Source organism: Schistocerca americana, chromosome 1, assembly GCF_021461395.2.
Source record: "Schistocerca americana isolate TAMUIC-IGC-003095 chromosome 1, iqSchAmer2.1, whole genome shotgun sequence".
NCBI classification, from domain to species: Eukaryota; Metazoa; Arthropoda; class Insecta; order Orthoptera; family Acrididae; genus Schistocerca; species Schistocerca americana.
The window spans coordinates 417,979,701-417,999,336 of NC_060119.1; the positions used below are offsets into that span (position 1 = coordinate 417,979,701).

At 43.8% G+C, this 19,636-nt stretch overlaps 1 protein-coding gene across 1 annotated transcript in view; it reads left to right on the forward strand.

Moving 5' to 3' along the window:
* The window catches only part of LOC124623255 (serine protease easter-like), an 85,420-nt gene that overhangs the window by 17,236 nt on the left and 48,548 nt on the right, over window positions 1-19,636 (forward strand). Inside the window, exon 2 of the mRNA XM_047149024.1 lies at window positions 9,544-9,823. Within this exon, the coding sequence (XP_047004980.1) occupies window positions 9,544-9,823 (280 nt within the window). The remainder of the gene's footprint in view (window positions 1-9,543; window positions 9,824-19,636) is intronic.

The window sequence follows — 19,636 nt, forward strand, 5'->3', positions numbered from 1 at the left end:
GATAGACTTACATATAAACTAGAGATGTGAAGTAATGTAGCGGATGAAGGATGCGAAACAGGAGCGCTCAACAGACAACAGCTAGTATCCCTCCCTGCAAAATTCACAAGTAATCAGTTAACAGTGCCCACGATTTCTGCCACTGCCCAATCCAACCCATACTGACATCGTATGAGAATAATCATGTTTCGACTGCGGAGAAGGAAATTCCCGCACCCATTGGTGACGTTGCTAAAGAAATGCAAATATTCCTTATGGAGCGGCGGACAGGGATCGAAACGCCAAAAATTCTTACAGCACAACCTGGCGAGAAACCAAAGGTAAATATGGAAATGACTTCCGAAGGTATCTTTCAAGTAGATGAACTATCTTGATTTCAGAACGACTAACAAGTCGGGGATGAGAGATCTAGCGAGTTAGCATTTACAGACAGAACAGGAAATGGAAAATCCTCTGCATTGTGACATCTGTGTGACTACAGCATGTAAAGTTTTTTTTGTTTAAAAGTAAGAAAGCTGTAATTAACTTTGAAATGTTTCGGACTTATGAGAAAACTTTTGCGAACATTGGGTATTCGAAGTTGAAGGTGATTTTTCGTTAGTTCGAAGGACGTAGCGGGTTACGTTGTCGGGTGTCTGGGTGAAATGGATAAGAAGATATAGCTGAAGGTCATGGACCTTAGGTGCGCGTTTTGCATGGAGCCGGTTCCTGCAGTCGGCCACGCGATGAAAAACAACGCAGTACGGCCTACTTGAGCAAGCCAAGCACCGTTCTCGCGGATGCGTGCTTCCCGCAGCTGTGGCGGAAGACAGAGGACCACGTCACTCTATTCCGAGCACCGCATAACAAAAAAATAAAAGTAGTTCAGGCGGCGACAGTTGACGGAACTGACGAAACGGGTCAACTCATAGATAACTTGTCATGCTTTTAATTTTGGGCCGATTACGTAGCAACTTTACCTCACACTAGAACAGTTTGGCAAGCGTGACGCTGGAACAAGCTATTGAAAAAGTGCAGACAATTCTTCTCAGCATTCTCTTCTATGAAAGATGTGCACTTAGTCCTGTGATTTTCATAGATTTTTTCTTTTTTTCACCCTTGTAATATTGTATTTCGTCACCTTCTGTATAACATGTATTTATGGGGGCGATCACTTCATCTCGTGACGGAAAGCTTTTGTCACCTAGACAACTGTAACGTAGGGAATACAGAAAGATGGCTGTGGATTAAATCACGAGAAGGGGCTCTGCCACACCAGGTTAGATCCCTAGCCACTGTAAGAGCTGTGGACTTGAACGTTGTCCTGTTGAAGGAGTACGTTCTTGTATGCCAGTTATGGTCGTTCTTCAATGACCTCCTGGTTCAAATGAACAGAAAAAGTAAGAAAGGAAGTCCCAATTGTGGTTGTTCTTATGTTTAAAGGACGTATCAAGATTATAAAACCCTCTTTAACGTTGGTTTGCACGCCGCAGTGCAGTAGTAGGCGTAGTCTTACTGCACGTTGTAGGAGGTAACGACAATTTAACGTGGACTGCGAACCACGGTGTAATTCAACATTTTGCACAGGTTTGTGTATCACCTGCGGGAAGTTAAAGGAGCGATAGGTGGTACAAACTATGCGAGGATTCACTAAAGATTGAACCTTGGAGCACTGAATTTTTAGTCTGAAACTCACCCACGTATTCACAGCACCGCACACAACCATTATGACAATAAATCTTCCCACTATATGGACATTGCGCAGCAACACCGATATATTTTCAGTAGGAAAAAGTCTAAGTTTCAAAAAATAGCACAGGCTTTATTGGCGCGTCTCGCCTTTCTAAAGCGCCTTCAGAAATCCTGCAAGGAAAAATACATGAAAGCAGATTAGATATACATGAAAATGGTATCTGTTCTTTCGGACATGTCCGAAAGTACAGATACCATCTTCGTATAGTTAAGGCTAACCGGCCATTGACCTTCTTCTGTGCGGATGCACACGCATTGCCCAAACTCTTACGGGACTCGGTAAGATTGTCTGCCGAGAGTAATGAGTGTAATGGGCAGCGGCACTACGAATGTAGTGTGTGTGGACATTAAGTTGGGAATGTGGGTCTCACGGGTAGCGTGCAAGGGATAAATCCCTGCAGTCGCACCATCCTCTGTGCCTTCGGTGGCTCAGATGGATAGCCGGCACGGTAGCTTAGCGTGTTCGGCCAGAGAGCTGGTTGGCCTCTGTAATAATAATAAAAAAAAAAAAAACTGAGTGAAAGGATGAACAACGAACTTGAACGGATGTCAAGTGACGTCCGCAATGACCAAACACAACGATCAACAACGAACAAAATGAAAAAAAGTCCGGCACGGTAGCTCGGCGTGTTCGGTCAGAGGGTTAGCTGTCCTCTGTAATAAAAAAACTGAGTTAATCGATCAACAACGAACTTAAACGGATGTTTTACGACGTCCGCCCCGAGCAGATGCAACGAACAAAAGCGAACAAAATGAGATTTAAAAAAAAAAAAAAAAAAAAAAAGGATGGTTAGAGCGTTTGCCATGTAAGCAGGAGATCCAGCGTTCGAGTCCCGGTCGGGGCTCACATTTTCACCTGTCCCGGTTGATGTATATCAACGCCTGTCGCAGCTTTAGGGTCTTGATTTAATTATCATTTCATTCAGATTCGGTACATGGTCCTGTGTAGCATAAGAAAGTTGTAAAAACCTTTTTACAATACTATAAAAGCATCAGATTGAAGAGGGACGTACGTATAGGAACTGCAGGTATCGCATTAGTCATAAAGTAGTCGAAATTTTTGTGTGCACATAAAATGCGAAAGTAAAAGACATTGCCTTAGACTAGCAACGAAGAGCGAAATTGCAAATTAGGAGTGGGGCCGTGAAAGAGGCGCCGAACCTTGCCTTCGACGAATGCACGAAGCTATGCTTAGATAGGACAACACTTCTAATCTTGACACAAGTACTGGAATACAAACTGCAGTGGTCGTTAATACATGACCGCATTTCCGCACGCTGCATGTAACCGGCAGGCAGGACGCTGCCGGCGCTGCGGACGGAATCTCCTCAAATGGTTCAAATGGCTCTGAGCACTATGGGACTCAACTGCTGCGGTCATAAGTCCCCTAGAACTTAGAACTACTTAAACCTAACTAACCTAAGGACAACACACACATCCATGCCCGAGGCAGGATTCGAACCTGCGACCGTAGCGGTGACGCGGTTCCAGACTGTAGCGCCTATAACCGCACGGCCACTTCGGCCGGCGGAACCTCCTCAAGGTGACGTTTACCTGTTTCAAAGTACAGTGAATAACAATAAAAAAGGACATATAGTGACAGTTAAAGTCAATACAAATAAACAATGGATTTAAAATAGGTGATAACAATGAAACAGATGTACGAACAACGAAAGAAGAAATTAAGCAACTAAACTGTGGCGCCATCTGTTGGTGTCAAAAGTAAGGACAAGAAGTCCATAAGAAATACATGGACATAATGGCTTGTTTACAAAACAGACAAGTTATTTACAAAATTCCGTAACTCAAACGTAAAATATAGGATATAGAAATAAACTGGCGTCTTTATGAGGAGAATTATGCCACTGCTCAATTATACTCTTCGAAAAACTATCATCATTCTCTCGTAAAATGTCTGATTCTTGGTAATCAGCTGGTCACTAAGACTAACATGTTTAGCTACGAGAGTGATCCACATTCTCCAATTTCTCCAGCAAAGCCAGTTTTTTACTCTTGGGTGCGAGATGAAAAATTTGAAGCGATTCTAGTACGGGCTCTGCACGCCTGCTATCTTTTAAATCCTCGGCGAATGAAGAATTATTTTTAATCGTATCTTTTTTAGTGAGCATATGCTCCAGAAATCTTGTTCTGGAGATCCAGCTGGTCTGTCCCATGTAAGACGTAAGACATAGAGTGCATCATACTTTATTACGTGGGTGCTCGTTATGTAATAGTGGATTTTAGTATTTTACAAAACTTCTTACCACCTTCTTGTGCTACATAGGGCATACCGCTAATCTGATTTTATGTATTTTTCCTATGTAGGATTTCTGAAGATATCTCAAAAAGGCAAAAGACGTCAATAAATCCTATGATATTTTTGCAGCCTAGAATGTTTCTGCCTACTGAAAACATTGTGATAATCCCAAAATGCAGTGGTCATCGCCTTACCGCCTTATCAGTCTTCATCGGAGTACTTTCATCGACCTCCGTCTCTTTCGAGTTTCACCTGGACTTGCTATTGACAGCAAACTTTAGTAGCACTCCTGCAGTTACCCATTACAGAAATAACCGCACTGCAAGCTGTCACTTTGCTGCGACCTTTATTCTTAGCAATATTTTTGATCCTGTATAATCCAGCCTTGCAAAGCAGCCCTGCGTAACATATATAATATGTACTATACTTTCTTGTTATGGTAGGTCACATATTCCTATTTATGTGACAATTACTCTGCCACACATATCCATATATTTTTCTGTGGTGTACAACTTGGTTCACATGTATATATACACAGTCCTCCATAGCATAGTATGACTTGTCCCGATCTATGGCAGGTTTTACGAAGTAAAACTCCGTCCAACTAAAAGACAACTCTATACATGTCATACTTGGATTGCGGTTCTTTTTAGCCTCACCACGTTCAATACGTAATATTTGCATTCTATACTATTAAACTTGAACTGCGGTTCTTTTTCGTCTCACCAGGCTCACTACATAATATTTGTATTCTATACTATTAAACACAGTTGCTGTGAATAATTATACCTCATGGCTTTAATACTCTACAAGGGAAGGTTCGTACATACTTAGTAGTTTGATGTTACACACTGAACCTATGCACTGCAAGTTCTACTTTGTCATTGTCCAGAGTACATGTTTCCTATCTCTTCGTCCCTCTCCCCCATATGCAATGCTTTTTTATTTCTAATACAGGGCTGTGTGTGGGTTTTGGTGGGTGCTGCTGTTTGGGGTCAGCCACACCACAATGCCGGCCGTTGTAGCCGAGTGGTTCTAGGAGCTTCAATCTGGAACCGCGCGGCCACTTCGGTTGCAGGTTCGAATCCTGCCTCGGGCATGGATGTGTATGATGTCCTTAGGTTGGTTAGGTTTAAGTAGTTCTAAGTTCTGGGGGACTGATGACCTCAGATGTTAAGTCCCATAGTGCTCAGAGACATTTGAACCACACCACAATGAATGAGATGCTGAGTTGAAGAGAGTGTAAATAAATCAGAATTTTCCTTCAAAAATCCTGAGAGTGGATTTTGCAGTAAGAATTATTACACCATGACAATTTATTACGGAATTACTGTTGTTTAGTATTAAATAACTGCAGTTTTAACCATTCCCTACTCTGTGTTCTCTAAATAATCGTTGATTCTGTAGTATGTGTTAGACTTAGAAATATTTGGATTTCAGATTTTTTGATCTTCTTGGGAAATTTATCGTAAAAGTTTATGCAGATGTAGAACATTCTTTTGTTTTTTTCTTATTTTTGTTTAATCTTGATGAATGTAAAAATTATCATGTTAACACGCCATCTACAGAATGTAGAATGAGTGCTGGCTCTGGACTGAGAACGCTGGGTAAATTAACATCTACATCTACACCTACATGGTTACTCTGCAATTCACACGTAAGTGCCTGACAGAGGGTTCATCGAACCATTTTCATACTATTTCTCTACCATTCCACTCCCGAACGGTGCGTGGGAAAAAGGAACAACTACATCTTTCCGTTCGAGCTCTGATTTCTCTTATTTTATTATGATGATCATTTCTCCCTACGTAGGTGGGTGTCAACAAAACATTTTCGCATTCGGAAGAGAAAGTTGGCGATTGAAATTTCGCAAATAGATCACGCCGCAAAGGAAACCACCTTTGTTTCAGTGACTGTCACCCCAACTCGCGTATCATATTAGTGACATTCACATCCCTATTGCGCGATAGCACGAAACGAGCAGCCCTTCTTTTCACTTTTTCGATGTCCTCTGTCAGCCCTACCTGGAAAGGATCCCATACCGCGCAGCAGTATTCCAGCAGAGGACGGACAAGTGTAATATAGGCTGTCTCTTTAGTGGGTTTGTCGCATCTTCTAAGAGCTCTGCCAAAAAAGCGCAGTCTTTGTTTCGCCTTCCTCACGATATTATCTATGTGGTCTTTCCAATTTAAGTTGCTCGTGATTGTAATTCCTAGGTATTTTGTCAAATTGACAGCCCTTAGATTTGTGCGATTTATCGTGTACCCAAAATTTATCGGATTTCTTTTAGGACCCATGTGGATGACCTCGCACTTTTCTTTGTTTAGTGCCAATTGCCACTTTTTGTACCATACAGAAATTCTCTCTAGATCATTTTGTAATTGGAATTGATCGTCTGATGATGAAAGCTGGTGTTTCAGCTAGCCTGGCTGTGGTTTTTAAGCAGTTTCCCACATTCAACCAACTGAATACCGGATTGGTATATATATTCCACCCCAGATATACTGTTCGCAAACATTTACAACACCTCTGCACATTTTGAATGTGAAAATGAGATGCAGATCGATAGGGTACACAAATTGTGACCTGCGGGTAGAGAAGGGGGGTGGGGGAGGACAGACGGGGTGGCAACAGCCACTGACATTGCCAAATTAGAAAGTTAACATGCCAACATTGTGACAATATGGAATAAAGACCAGGGAAAAAAGAATAAAATGTACACAGATCGATAGTACACCCCCTAGCATTTCACAGTTGGCAACGGGAACACACGTTTCCGAGAGACACCGATAGCAGTCACGCGAGGAACCAATGATGCGAGCCCAGTGGGCCACACCTTCAGCGGCTCCGACTACCGGCAGCCTCTGCCGCCGCGATATAGGGTGGCCGGTGGCAGCTAAACGCCGCAGTCTCTGTCCCAAGCTTCGAAAGGCTTGTCTTAGTCAGCCTTCGACAATTCGCTCGTCCATTAGTAGTGGAAGCCTCACATTGCATGGCGCTTGTAGTTTGCTTCTCGTAACAGCTGGACTTTACTGCTGTTTGTTTGTAAAATTTCTTCGCAGTGCTTGGAGTATACTACAAGGTAAGTAAAACTTCTGTTTATTGTATTTACGACTCGCTAATGATTTCTGCTCCTGTCTATCTTCCCTACGACGGCAGCTGCTTCTCCACGCAGTAGCCCACCTCTCCTTATTACTGTGTATGAAGTAGGACGCAACACTCTCCGTAAAAGTAAGCTCAGTAAGGCTCTTGCTCCATGATCATTGACGCTGCTGTTTGGGAAAACCACTAATGTTCCGGGGAAAGAAATACAGTAGGAGAAGAATGGGTAGCTATGAGGGATGAAATAGTGAAGGCACCAGAGGATCAATCGGGTAAAAAGACGAGGGCTAGTAGAAACCCTTGGGTAACAGAAGAAATATTGAATTTAATTGATGAAAGGAGAAAATATAAAAATGTAGTAAATGAAGCAGACAAAAAGGAATACAAACGTCTCAAAAATGATATCGACAGGAAGTGCAAAATGGCTAAGCAGGGATGGCTAGAGGACAAATGTAAGGATGTAGAGGCTTATCTCACTAGGGGTAAGATAGATACTGCCTACAGGAAAATTAAAGAGACCTTTGGAGAAAGGAGAACCACTTGCATGAATATCAAGAGCTTTGATGGAAACCCAGTTCTAAGCAAAGAAGGGAAAGCAGAAAGGTGGAAGGAGTATATAGAGGGTCTATACAAGGGCGATGTACTTGAGCACAATATTATGGAAATGGAAGAGGATATAGATGAAGATGAAATGTGAGATACGATACTGCGTGAAGAGTCTGACAGAGCACTGAAGGACCCGAGTCGAAACAACATTCCATTAGAACTACTGAGAGCCTTGGGAGAGCCAGTCCTGACAAAACTCTACCATCAGGTGAGCAAGATTTATGAGACAGGCGAAATACCCTCAGACTTCAAGAAGAATATAATAATTCGAATCCCAAAGAAAGCAGGTGTTGACAGTTGTGAAAATTACCGAACTATCAGTTTAATAAGTCACGGCTGCAAAATACTAACGTGAATTCTTTACAGACGAATGGAAAAACTGGTAGAAGCCGACCTCGGGGAAGATCAGTTTGGATTCCGTAGAAATGTTGGAACACGTGAGGCAATGCTGACCCTACGACTTATCTCAGAAGAAAGATTAAGCGAAGGCAAACCTACGTTGCTAGAATTTGTAGACTTAGAGAAAGCTTTTGAGAATGTTGATTGGGATGCTCTCTTTCAAATTCTGATGGTGGCATGGGTAAAACACAGAAAACAGATGGCAGTTATTAGAGTTGAGGGGTATGAAAGGGAAGCAGTGGTTGGGAAGGGTTTGAGACAGGGTTGTAGCCTATCCCCGATGTTATTCAGTCTGTATATTGAGCAAGCAGTAAAGAAAATAAAAGATAAATTCGGAGTAGGTATTAAAATCCATGGAGAAGAAATAAAAACTTTAAGGTTCGCTGATGACATTGTAGTTCTGTCAGAGACAGCAAGGGACTTGGAAGAGCAGTTGAACGGAATGGACAGTGTCTTGAAAGGAGGGTATAAGATGAACATCAACAAAAGCAAAACGAGGATAATGGAATGTAGTCGAATTAACTTGGGTGATGCTGAGGGAATTAGATTAGGAAATGAGACACTTAAAGTAGTAAAGGAGTTTTACTATTTGGGGAGCAAAATAACTGAAGATGGTCGAAGTAGAGAGGATATAAAATGTAGACTGACAATGGCAAGGAAAGCGTTTCTGAAGAAGAAAAATTTGTTAACATCGAGCGTAGATTTAAATGTCAGAAAGTCTCTTCTGAAAGTATTTGTATGGAGTGTAGCCATGTATGGAAGTGAAACGTGGACAATAAATAGTTTAGACAAAAAGAGAATAGAAGCTTTCGAAATGTGGTGCTACAGAAGAATGCTGAAGATTAGATGGGTAGATCACATAACTAATGAGGAGATATTGAATAGAATTGGGGAGAAGAGGAGTTTGTGGCACAACTTGACAAGAACAAGGGGCCTGTTGGTAGGACATGTTCTGAGGCATCAAGGGATCACAAATTTAGCATTGGAGGGCAGGCAGCGTGTAGGGTAAAAATCGTAGAGGGAGACCAAGAGATGAATACACTAAACAGATACAGAAGGATGTAGGTTGCAGTAGGTACTGGGAGATGAAGAAGCTTGCACAGGATAGAGTAGCATGGAGAGCTGCATCACCCAGTCTCAGGACTGAAGACCACAACAACAACAACTGATGTTCCGTCATGTGCATAATAAATGGGTTGGTGTACTCATATGGTGGTGCAGTTATAGATGACAGCTGTTTAGCGAGATCTTTACACAGAGTTGAGTTACTACTTTTTAGTTATAACGGCACTTTTTCTGTAGGATGAAGACTGTGTCCGTTTTGTGTGACACCCACTCCCCAGGAAAGTGTTCCGTAATTATAGAGTGCATACAGGAGTGGTAGGTACTGTACACTCTTAAGACTTCCAGATTGGCACACCGTGCTACAGCGAGGTCTTTGTCCTCAGTGCGGTGCGAGACGCCTTGCGTGAAGGTGGCGGATTGCGGCTGGCTTGCCGCGCTGCTACGTCAGGAGCCACGGCCTCCCGGCGTCGAAGAGGCGATGCGCCGCCGCGTCTGTGGTTGGCAGGGCCGCTTCGTGCTCGTCTGCTGCGGCTCGCCGCCGGACCAGCCACAACCACAACCACAAGCACCGCCGGAGCCGCAACCACTGCCGGAGCCGCAGCCGCAGGGGCCCGCCTGGCCACAGAACCCGCTGCAGCACCCCAACATACGGCTCCTGCCCATGTGAGTGGCGCCGTTTCTTGCTTTCTGCTCTTTCAATCTTTTATACTGGCCAGTTACAACTGGCTACAAGATGAATCCCAACTCCGTCGATAACATTTCGGACGTTGTGTATCCATATTTTCCGTGTATTTTGGTGTACCAGTGGTTTCTGCTGGCTCGTTACAGACAAATAAATATTGATTTAATCCGAATGCTTTTCGATGACAGGTGTATAGCATATACACTACTGGCCATTAAAATTGATACACCACGAAGTTGACGTGCTACAGACGCGAAATTTAATCGACAGGAAGAAGATGCTGTGATATGCAAATGACTAGCTTTTCAGAGCATTCACACAAGGTTGGCGCCGGTGGCGACACCTACAACGTGTTGACATGAGGAAAGTTTCCAACCGATTTCTCATACACAAACAGCAGTTTCCTGGTGAAACGTTGTTGTGATGCCTCGTGTAAGAAGGAGAAATGCTTACCATCACGTTTCTGACTTTGATAAAGGTCGGATTGTAGCCTATCGCGATTGCGGTTTATCGTATCGCGCCATTTCTGCTCGCGTTGGTCGAGATTCAATGACTGTTAGCAGAATATGGAATCGGTGGGTTCAGGATGGCAATACGGAACGCCCTGCTGGACCCCAACGACCTCGTATCATTAGCAGTCGAGATGACAGGCATCTTATCCGCATGGCTGTAACGCATCGTGCAGCCACGTCTCCATACCTGAGTCAACAGATGAGCACATTTGCAAGACAACAACCATCTGCACGAACAGTTCGACGACATTTGCAGCAGTATGGACTATCAGCTCGGAGACCATGGCTGCGGTTACCCTTGACGCTTCATCAAGGACAGGAGCGCCTGCGATGGTGTACTCAACGACGAAACTGGGTGCACGAATGGCAAAACGTCATTTTTTCGGATGAATCCAGGTTCTGTTTACAGCATCATGATGGTCGCATCCGTGTTTGGCGATAGCGTGGTGAACGCACATTGGAAGCGTGTATTCGTCATCGCAATACTGGCGTATCACCCGGCGTGATGGTATGGAGTGCCATTGGTTACACGTCTCGGTCACCTCTTGTTCGCACTGACGGCACTTTGAACAGTGCCAAATGTGTTACGACCTGTGACTCTACCCTTCATTCGATCCCCGCGAAACCGTACATTTCAGCAGGATAATGCACGACCGCATATTGAAGGTCCTTTACGGGCCTTTCTGGATAGAGAAAATGTTCTACTGCTGCCCTAGCCAGCACATTCTCCAGATCTCTCACCAATTGTAAACTTCTGGTCAATGGTGGCCGAGCAACTGGCTCGTCACAATACGCCACTCTCTACTCTTGATGACTGTGGTATCGTGTTCAAGCTTCATGGGCAGCTGTACCTGTACACGCCATCGAAGCTCTGACTCAATGCCCAAGCGTATCAAGGCCGTTATTACGGCCAGAGGTGGTTGTTCTGGCTACTGATTTCTCAGGATCTATGCACCCAAATTGCTTGAAAATGTGATCACATGTCAGTCTAGTATAATATATTTGTCCAATGAACACCCGTTTATCATCTGCATTTCTTCTTGGTGTAGCAATTTTAATGGCCAGTAGTGTAGATTAGTACCCAGTAGTGACATGTGAAAAATTTTTGGTGGATGTTACTACCCAAGTTTCCTGCTTATCCCAAGTGGTTGCCATAACTTCTCCTTTTGTCCGTGCACGCACCGCGATTTTCACGTGTTGCGCTGGCTACATCTTTATATTGTAGACCCGGCATGAATGTTTATACGACACTATAGGGTAGCAAATCTATACCTAGGCTATTTGATCGAAAACTGACATTTTTAGACAGTGGCTGTGTACAAAACACAGGTTGGTTCTTGAAGAGACGATAACAGCAACTGACCACCTTTTATAACGTCGTTTATTTACATAAACTGCGCCGTGACACGTTTCAAATTAACAGGGTCATCATAAGATGGCTTCTTCACGTTAAGATACATTTTTGTTGTAGTTTACATTACTTTTCACTTTGTTACGTCCACTGGCGTAATATTTATTTTTGCATATCTGTCCCTCATCATTTACTTTGCTTCGATTGTACACCATAATATTTACATTATTTTATGGCGATTAATCTTTGTAACAACCTGGCTGCTTTATTTGTGTATCTTAACTGTAGTAATTTATCATTTAAGATAAACTGTAAATAATGAAACTTTTGCATTTTGTAAATTTTTACTGTCACTTCGCAGCACATATAGAAATATCTTTGAGGGACATATTCTTTGACGCTGGTAGGGGTGTGATATCGGCATCTTTGTATACATCCTTCCATATGGCGAAATATTTTTGGTGTGTGTGATTGGTGCTTTACATTATGTGAATACATATATATCAAAGAAGTGCTTATACACACTGAGGTGACAAAAGACGTGGTATAGTGATATTCACATATACAGATGACAGTAGTATCGCGTACACAAAGTATGGAAAGGCAGTGCACCGGCAGAGCTGTCATTTGTACTGAGGTGATTCACGTGAGGTTTCCGCCATGATTCCGGCCGTACGACGGAAATTACAGATTCTGAACGCGGAATAGTAGTTGGAGCCAGACACTTGGGACATTCCGTTTTGGAAATCATTAGCGAATTTAATATTCCGCTATTCACAGAGTCAAGAATGTGTCGAGAACACCAGATTTCCAGCATTACCTCTTTACAAGAACAACGCAGTGGCTCATGGCCTTCACTTAACGACCAGAAGCAGAGGCGTTTACGTAGAGGTGTGTCCTAACAGACAAGCAATAGTGCGTAAAATAACCACAGGAATCAATTTGGCACGTACGACGAATGTAAGCGTTAGGACAGTGCACCGAAATCTGGCGTTACTGGGCTATGACAGCAGACGACCGACGCGAGTGCCTGCTCTAACAGCACAACATCGCCTGCAGCGCCTGTCCTGGACTTGAGTCCATATCCGTTGGTCACTAGACTACTGGAAAACCGTGGTCTTGTCTGATGAGTTCCTATTTCGGTTGGTAAGAGGTGATGGTAGGGTTCGAGAGTGGCTTAGACCCCATGATGCCATGGACCTAAGTTCTCAACAAGTCACTGTGCCAGTTGGTGGTGGCTCCATAATGGTGCAGGTTGTGTTCGCATGGAATTGACTGGGTCCTCTGGATGTTCGGCTGCTTGGAGACCTGTTGCAGCGGTTCATGAAGTCATTTTCGCAAAGACCGATGGAATTTTTACGGGTAACAGTGCGCCATGTCATTGGGGTACAAATGTTCTCGGTCGGTTGAAGAACATTCTAGAATTCGAGCAAATGGTTTGGCCACCCAGATCGCCCACCACGAATCCCATCGAACAATTATGGAACATAATCGAGGCGTCAATTCGTGCACAAAATCCTGCACGTTCAACAGTTTCGCTGTTATGGACGGCGTATCCCATGAGTTTTGTCACCTAAGTGTGTGTCACTATTGGGTAGTGAATCTATATCTAATACAGCTCATGTCAAAGAGTTCTATCGGCGAATAAATTTCGAAGTATTTCGTACAGTCGTGGATAGTCGACAGCGTCTCTTTAAGATATGCATGTTAAGTAATGGTTTACTCGTCCTCCGTGCGTAATGGGTTATTTTGCTGCCTGGAAAGCACACTTCCTTAATCACATCTGCTTCTTTATCTCTGACTCAGATAAGTATCTCGTCTTCTCATTACTTCTACCTCTCATTAGTTCTACACAGATACTCCGCAAGGGACTGTACGGTGCGTGGCGGAGGGTACCATGTACCATTACTAGTCATGTCCATTCCTGTTCCACTCGCAAACAGAGCGAGAGAAAAATGATTTTCTGTATACCTCCGTATGAGCTCTAATTTCTTGTGTCTTATCTTCGTGGTCCTTACGCGCAATGTGTATTGACGGCAGTAGAATCGTTCGGCAATCAGCTTCAAGTACCGGTTCTCTAAATTTTCTCAGTAGTGTTTCTCGAAAAGAGCATCGCCTTCCCTCCAGGGATTCCCATTTGAGTTCCTAAAGTAACTCCGTGACACGTGTTGTTAGAACCTACTGGTAACAAATCTAGCAGCCTGCCTCTAAATTGCTTCGATGTCTTCGTTCAATCCAACCTGGTACGGATCTCAAACACTCGAGCAGTATTCAAGAATACGTCGCACCAACGTCCTATAAGCGATCTCCTTTCTAAACTTCTCCCAATAAACTGAAGTCGAAGCCTTCCCTACCACGGTTCTCACATGCTCGTTCCACCTTATATCGCTCTGCAACGTTCCGCCAGATATTTAAACGACATGACTGTGTCAAGCAGGGCACTAGTTATACTGTATCCCAACGTTATAGGTTTGATCTTCCACATTTAGGACCAGCTGCCACTCAACATTCCAACTAGAAACTTTGTCTATGTCGTCGTATATCTTCCTATAGTCACTCAACTTCCACGCCCTACCGCACACCACTGCATCATCAGCAAATAGCCGCAATTTGCTGCCCATCATGTCTGCCAAATCATTTATGTATATAGAGATCAACGGCGGTCCTGTCACACTTCCCTGGGGCACTCCTGACGATACTCTTGCCTCTGATGAACGCACGCCGTCGAGGACAACATACCGGGTTCTATCACTTAAGAACTCTTAGAGCCACTCACATATCTGCGAACTTATTCCATATGCTCGTACCTTCTTTAAAAGCCTGCAATGGCGCACCGTGTCAAATGCTTTCCGGAAATCTAGAAACATGGAATATGTATGTTGCCCATCACACGTAGTTCGCAGTATATCGTCTGAGAAAAGGGCAAGCTGAGTTTCGCATGAGCGATGCTTTGTAAAACTGTTCTTATTCGTGGAGAAAAGGATCTCGGGCTCGGGAAAATCTTTTATATTGAAATTGACAATATGTTCAAAGATTCTGCAGCAAACAGAAGTTAGAGATATTGGTCTGTAATTTTGCAGGTCCATTCTTTTACCCTTCTTATGCAGGGTGGTCCATTGATCGTGACAGGACAAAATATGTCACGAAATAAGCGTCAAAGGAAAAAAAACTGCTAAGAACGAAACTTGTCTAGCTTGAAGGGAGAAACCAGATGGCGCTATGGTTGGCCCGCTAGATGGCGCTGCCATAGATCAAACGGATATCAACTGCGTTTTTTTAAATAGGAACCCCCATTTTTTATTACATATTCGTGTAGTACGTAAAGAAATATGAATGTTTTAGTTGGACCACTTTTTCGCTTTGTGACAGATGGCGCTGTAATAGTCCCAAACATATGGCTCGCAATTTTAGACGAACAGGATGTAACAGGTAGGTTTTTTTAAAATTAAAGTACAGAACGTAGGTACGTTTGAACATTTTATTTCGGTTGTTCCAATGTGATACATGTACCTTTCTGAACTTATCATTTCTGAAAACGCATGCTGTTACAGCGTCATTACCTATAAATACCACATTAATGTAATAAATGCTCAAAATGATGTTAGTCAACCTCAATGCATTTGGCAATACGTGTAACGACATTCCTCTCAACGGCGAGTAGTTCGCCTTCCGTAATGTTCGCACATGCATTGACAATGCGCTGACGCATGTTGTCAGGTGTTGTCGTTGGATCACGATAGCAAATATCCTTTGACGACCAATCCACCTGTCATGCAATATGCTGTTCAATACCGCTTCAACTTCACACAAGCTATGTGCCGGACAAACATCATGTTGGAAGTACATCGCCATTCTGTCATGAAGTGAAACATCTTGTAGTAACATCGGTAGAACATTAAGTAGGAAATCAGCATACATTGCACCATTTAGATTGCCATCGATAAAATGACGGCCAATTATCCTTCCTCCCATAATGCCGCACCATACATTAACCCGCCATGGTCGCTGATGTTCCACTTGTCGCAGCCATCGTGGATTTTTCGTTGCCCAATAGTGCATATTATGCCGGTTTACTTTACCGCTGTTGGTGAATGACGCTTCGTCGCTAAATAGAACGCGTGCAAAAAATCTGTCATCGTCCTGTAATCTCTCTTGTGCCCAGTGGCAGAACTGTACACGACGTTCAGACTCGTCGCCATGCAATTCCTGGTGCATACAAATATGGTACGGGTGCAATCGATGTTGATGTAGGATTCTGAGCACCGACGTTTTTGAGATTCCCGATTCTCACGCAATTTGTCTGTTACTGATGTGCGGATTATCCGCGACAGCAGCTAAAACACCTTCTTGGGCATCATCATTTGTTGCAGGTCGTGGCTGACGTTTCACATGTGGCTGAACACTTCCTGTTCCTTAAATAACGTAACTATTCGGCGAACGGTCCGAACACTTGGATGAAGTCGTCCAGGATACCGAGCAGCATACATAGCAGACGCCCGTTGGGCATTTTGATCACAGTAGCCATACATCAATACGATATCGACCTTTTCCGCAATTGGTAAACGGTCCATTTTAACACGGGTAATGTATCACGAAGCAAATACCGTCCGCACTGGCGAAATGTTACGTGGTACCGCGTATTTATATGTTTGTGACTATTACAGCGCCATCTATCACAAAGGGAAAAACGTGGTCCAACTAAAATTCATATTTCTTTTACTACACGAATATGTAATAAAAATGGGGGTTCCTATTTATAAAAGACGCAGTTGATATTCGTTTGATCTGTGGCAGCGCCATCTAGCGGGCCAACCATAGCGCCATCTGGTTTCCCCCTTCAAGCGAGACGAGTTTCGTTCTTGGGGTTTTTTCGTTTGATGCTTATTTCGTGAGATATTTGGCCCGGTCACTATCAATGGACCACCCTGTGTACTGGAGTCACCGGCATTTTTTTCCAGTCGCTTGGTACTTTGAGCTGGGCCAGAGATTCACGATAAATGCATACTATTGCCGTAGAGTACTCTTCGTAAAATCGAACTTGGGTTCCATCCGGACCTGTTGATTTATTTGCTTTCAGATCTTTCAGTTGTTTCTCTACGCCATGGATGCTTATTTCTATGTACTCCATACGGGAGTCTGATGATTAAATGACGGTATGTTTGGATGATTCTTCTGTGTGAACGATTTCTTAAATCTTCTGCTTTCGTTTATCTGTCTTCAACTGCCTCACCAGACTGTTCAACAAGGGACTGAATGGGAGCTTTACAACCGCTTAGAGATTTTACAAGACCAGAATTTTCTCGGGCTCTCTGCCAGATCTTTCGCTAAGGTGTGACTGCTTAATGTTGTATGCTTCGCGCATAAATCTTTTCACATTACTTTTACATTCTCTAGTAACCTCCGCTTGTATTCATTTGAGCGTCCCTTTTGAACCGAGAATGCAACAGCCTCTGCTTCCTCCGAATTTCGTTATTAAAACACGACGAGTCTTTTCCATCATTTATCCACTTACTAAGCACATAACTCTCCGGACCATGATTTACAATGTGCTTAAATTTTGCCAAAATTCCTCTACATCCAATTCACTGGAACTAAATGACGTCAGTTCACTATCTAGGTGAGATGTTAATAACTGCATATCTGCTCTGTCTAGCAGAAACGCTCTTCTAGCCTTCTTGACTGATTTATTAACTTTCATAATCATAGTTGCTACAATGCCATCATGTACGCTTATCCCCATTTCTATACTGGCTGTGTCGATAAGGTCTTTAAGATATTTCCACTGCGTGTGGCCGGCCGAGCTGCACAAGACATTTTTTAGAAAACGTGTTCAAAAGTATTTCACATGACTGTCTGTACCCCCCTCCCACCAATCCATTGACATCCCAGTCTATACTTGGTAGGTTAAAGTCGCCTCCAGATACACACATCCAAGAAAGTTTTGCATCACCCCTGTTCCCAGAAACCTGAAAGTAGGCGTTGACTGTGAATACAATCACAGACACAGTCACTTTGATTGTTCAGAGATGTCACAAGACCCACCCGAAGATGTAAACAACCATGCACCATGCATGAGCAGCGCCTATTAGAAGGAGGCGGTCCGACAGCCGATCAGTTCCAGCCATTCCACCAGGAAGGAGGTACACAGCTCGTGTTTTCTGTAGTTCAACCATGCCTAGGCGCTCAATACCGCAATTCGATCGCGTCCGCACTGTTACTTTTTGCCGCGAAGGGCTCTCAACAAGGCAAGAGTCCAAGCGTCTCGGAGTGAACCAAAGCGATGTTGTTCAGACATCGAAGAGATACAGAGAGACAGGAACTGTCGATGACATGGCTCACTCAGGACGCCCAAGGGCTACTACTGCAGAGGATGGCGGCTACCTAAGGATTATGGCTCGGAGGGACCTTTACAGCAATGCCACCATGTTGAATAATGTTTTTCGAACACCCACAGGACGTCGTGTTGCGACTCAAACTGTGCGCAACAGGCTGCATGATGCGCAACTTCACGACGTCTATGGCGAGGTCCATCTTTGCGACCACGACACCATGCAGCGCGGTACAGATGGGCCCAATTAGATGCCAAATGGCTCAGGATTGGCATCACATTCTATTCACTGATGAGTGTCGCATATGCCTTCAACCAGCCAATCGTCGGAGACGTGTTTGGAGCAACCCGGTCGGGCTGAACGCTTAGACACACAGTCCAGCGAGTGCAGCAAGGTGGAGGTTCCCTGCTGTTTTGGGGTGGCATTATGTAGGACCGACATACGCCGCTGGTTGTCATGGAAGGCGCCGTAGCGGCTGTACGATACGTGAATTTCATCCTCCGACCGATAGCGTAACCATATCGACAGCATATTGGCGAAGTATTCGTCTACATGGACGAAAATTCGCGCCCCCATCGTGCACATCTTGTGAATGACTTCCTTCAGGATAACGACATCGCTCGACTAGAGTGGCCAGCATGTTCTCCACACATGAACGCTATCGAACATGCCTGGGATAGATTGAAAAGAGCTGTTTATGGACGACGTGACCCCCCAACCACTCTGAGGGATCTACGCCCAATCGCCGATGAGGAATGGGACAAGCTGGGCCAACAGTGCTTTGATGAACTTGTGGATAGTGTGCTACGACGAATACAGGCATGTATCACTGCAAGAAGACGTGCTTCTGGGTATCAGAGGTACCGGTGCGTACAGCAATCAGGACCATTACCTCTGAAGATCTCGCTGTATGGTGGTACAACATGCAGTGTGTGGATTTCATGAGCAATAAAAAGGGCGGAACTGATGTTGATGTTGATCTCTATTACAATTTTCTGTTCGGGTTCCGGAACTCTCGGAACCGAAGTGATGCAAAACTTTTTTTGATGTGTGCGGTATTGCGTGATCGAGGTATTTACGCGCTATTGATTGTGGAGTTTCTTTGAATGATTCTAGAACTGTCATAGGAGAATCAAGTGGCCGGTAAAAACATCCAACAATTAACTTGGTTTCACCTACACCTGTTATGCGCGACCAGATGAATTCACTGTCACATTCCACTTCGACCTCAACAGAGACAATATTTTTGTCAACTGCATTGAGCACTCCCCCTCTCCCCATGGCCTCTAAACTGTCTTTCCGATATACGTTCCACAACTCGCTGAATATCTTCTGTCTCTCTTTGCTTTACTTTGTCCATAAACGGTTCTCATTAGCCTGTTCATTCCATTCAACACATCCTGTAATTATTCCTCACTTTCATTGAAAACAGCAATGTTATCAGCTAATTTTATCATCGGTATCGTTTCACATTGAATATTAATCGCTCTCTTGAACCTTTCTTTTATTTCCGTCATTGCTTCTTCGGCATATAGACTGAACAGCAGAGGTCAAAGGTTAGACCCTTTCTAATCCAAGCACCTCGTTTTTGGTATTCCAGTC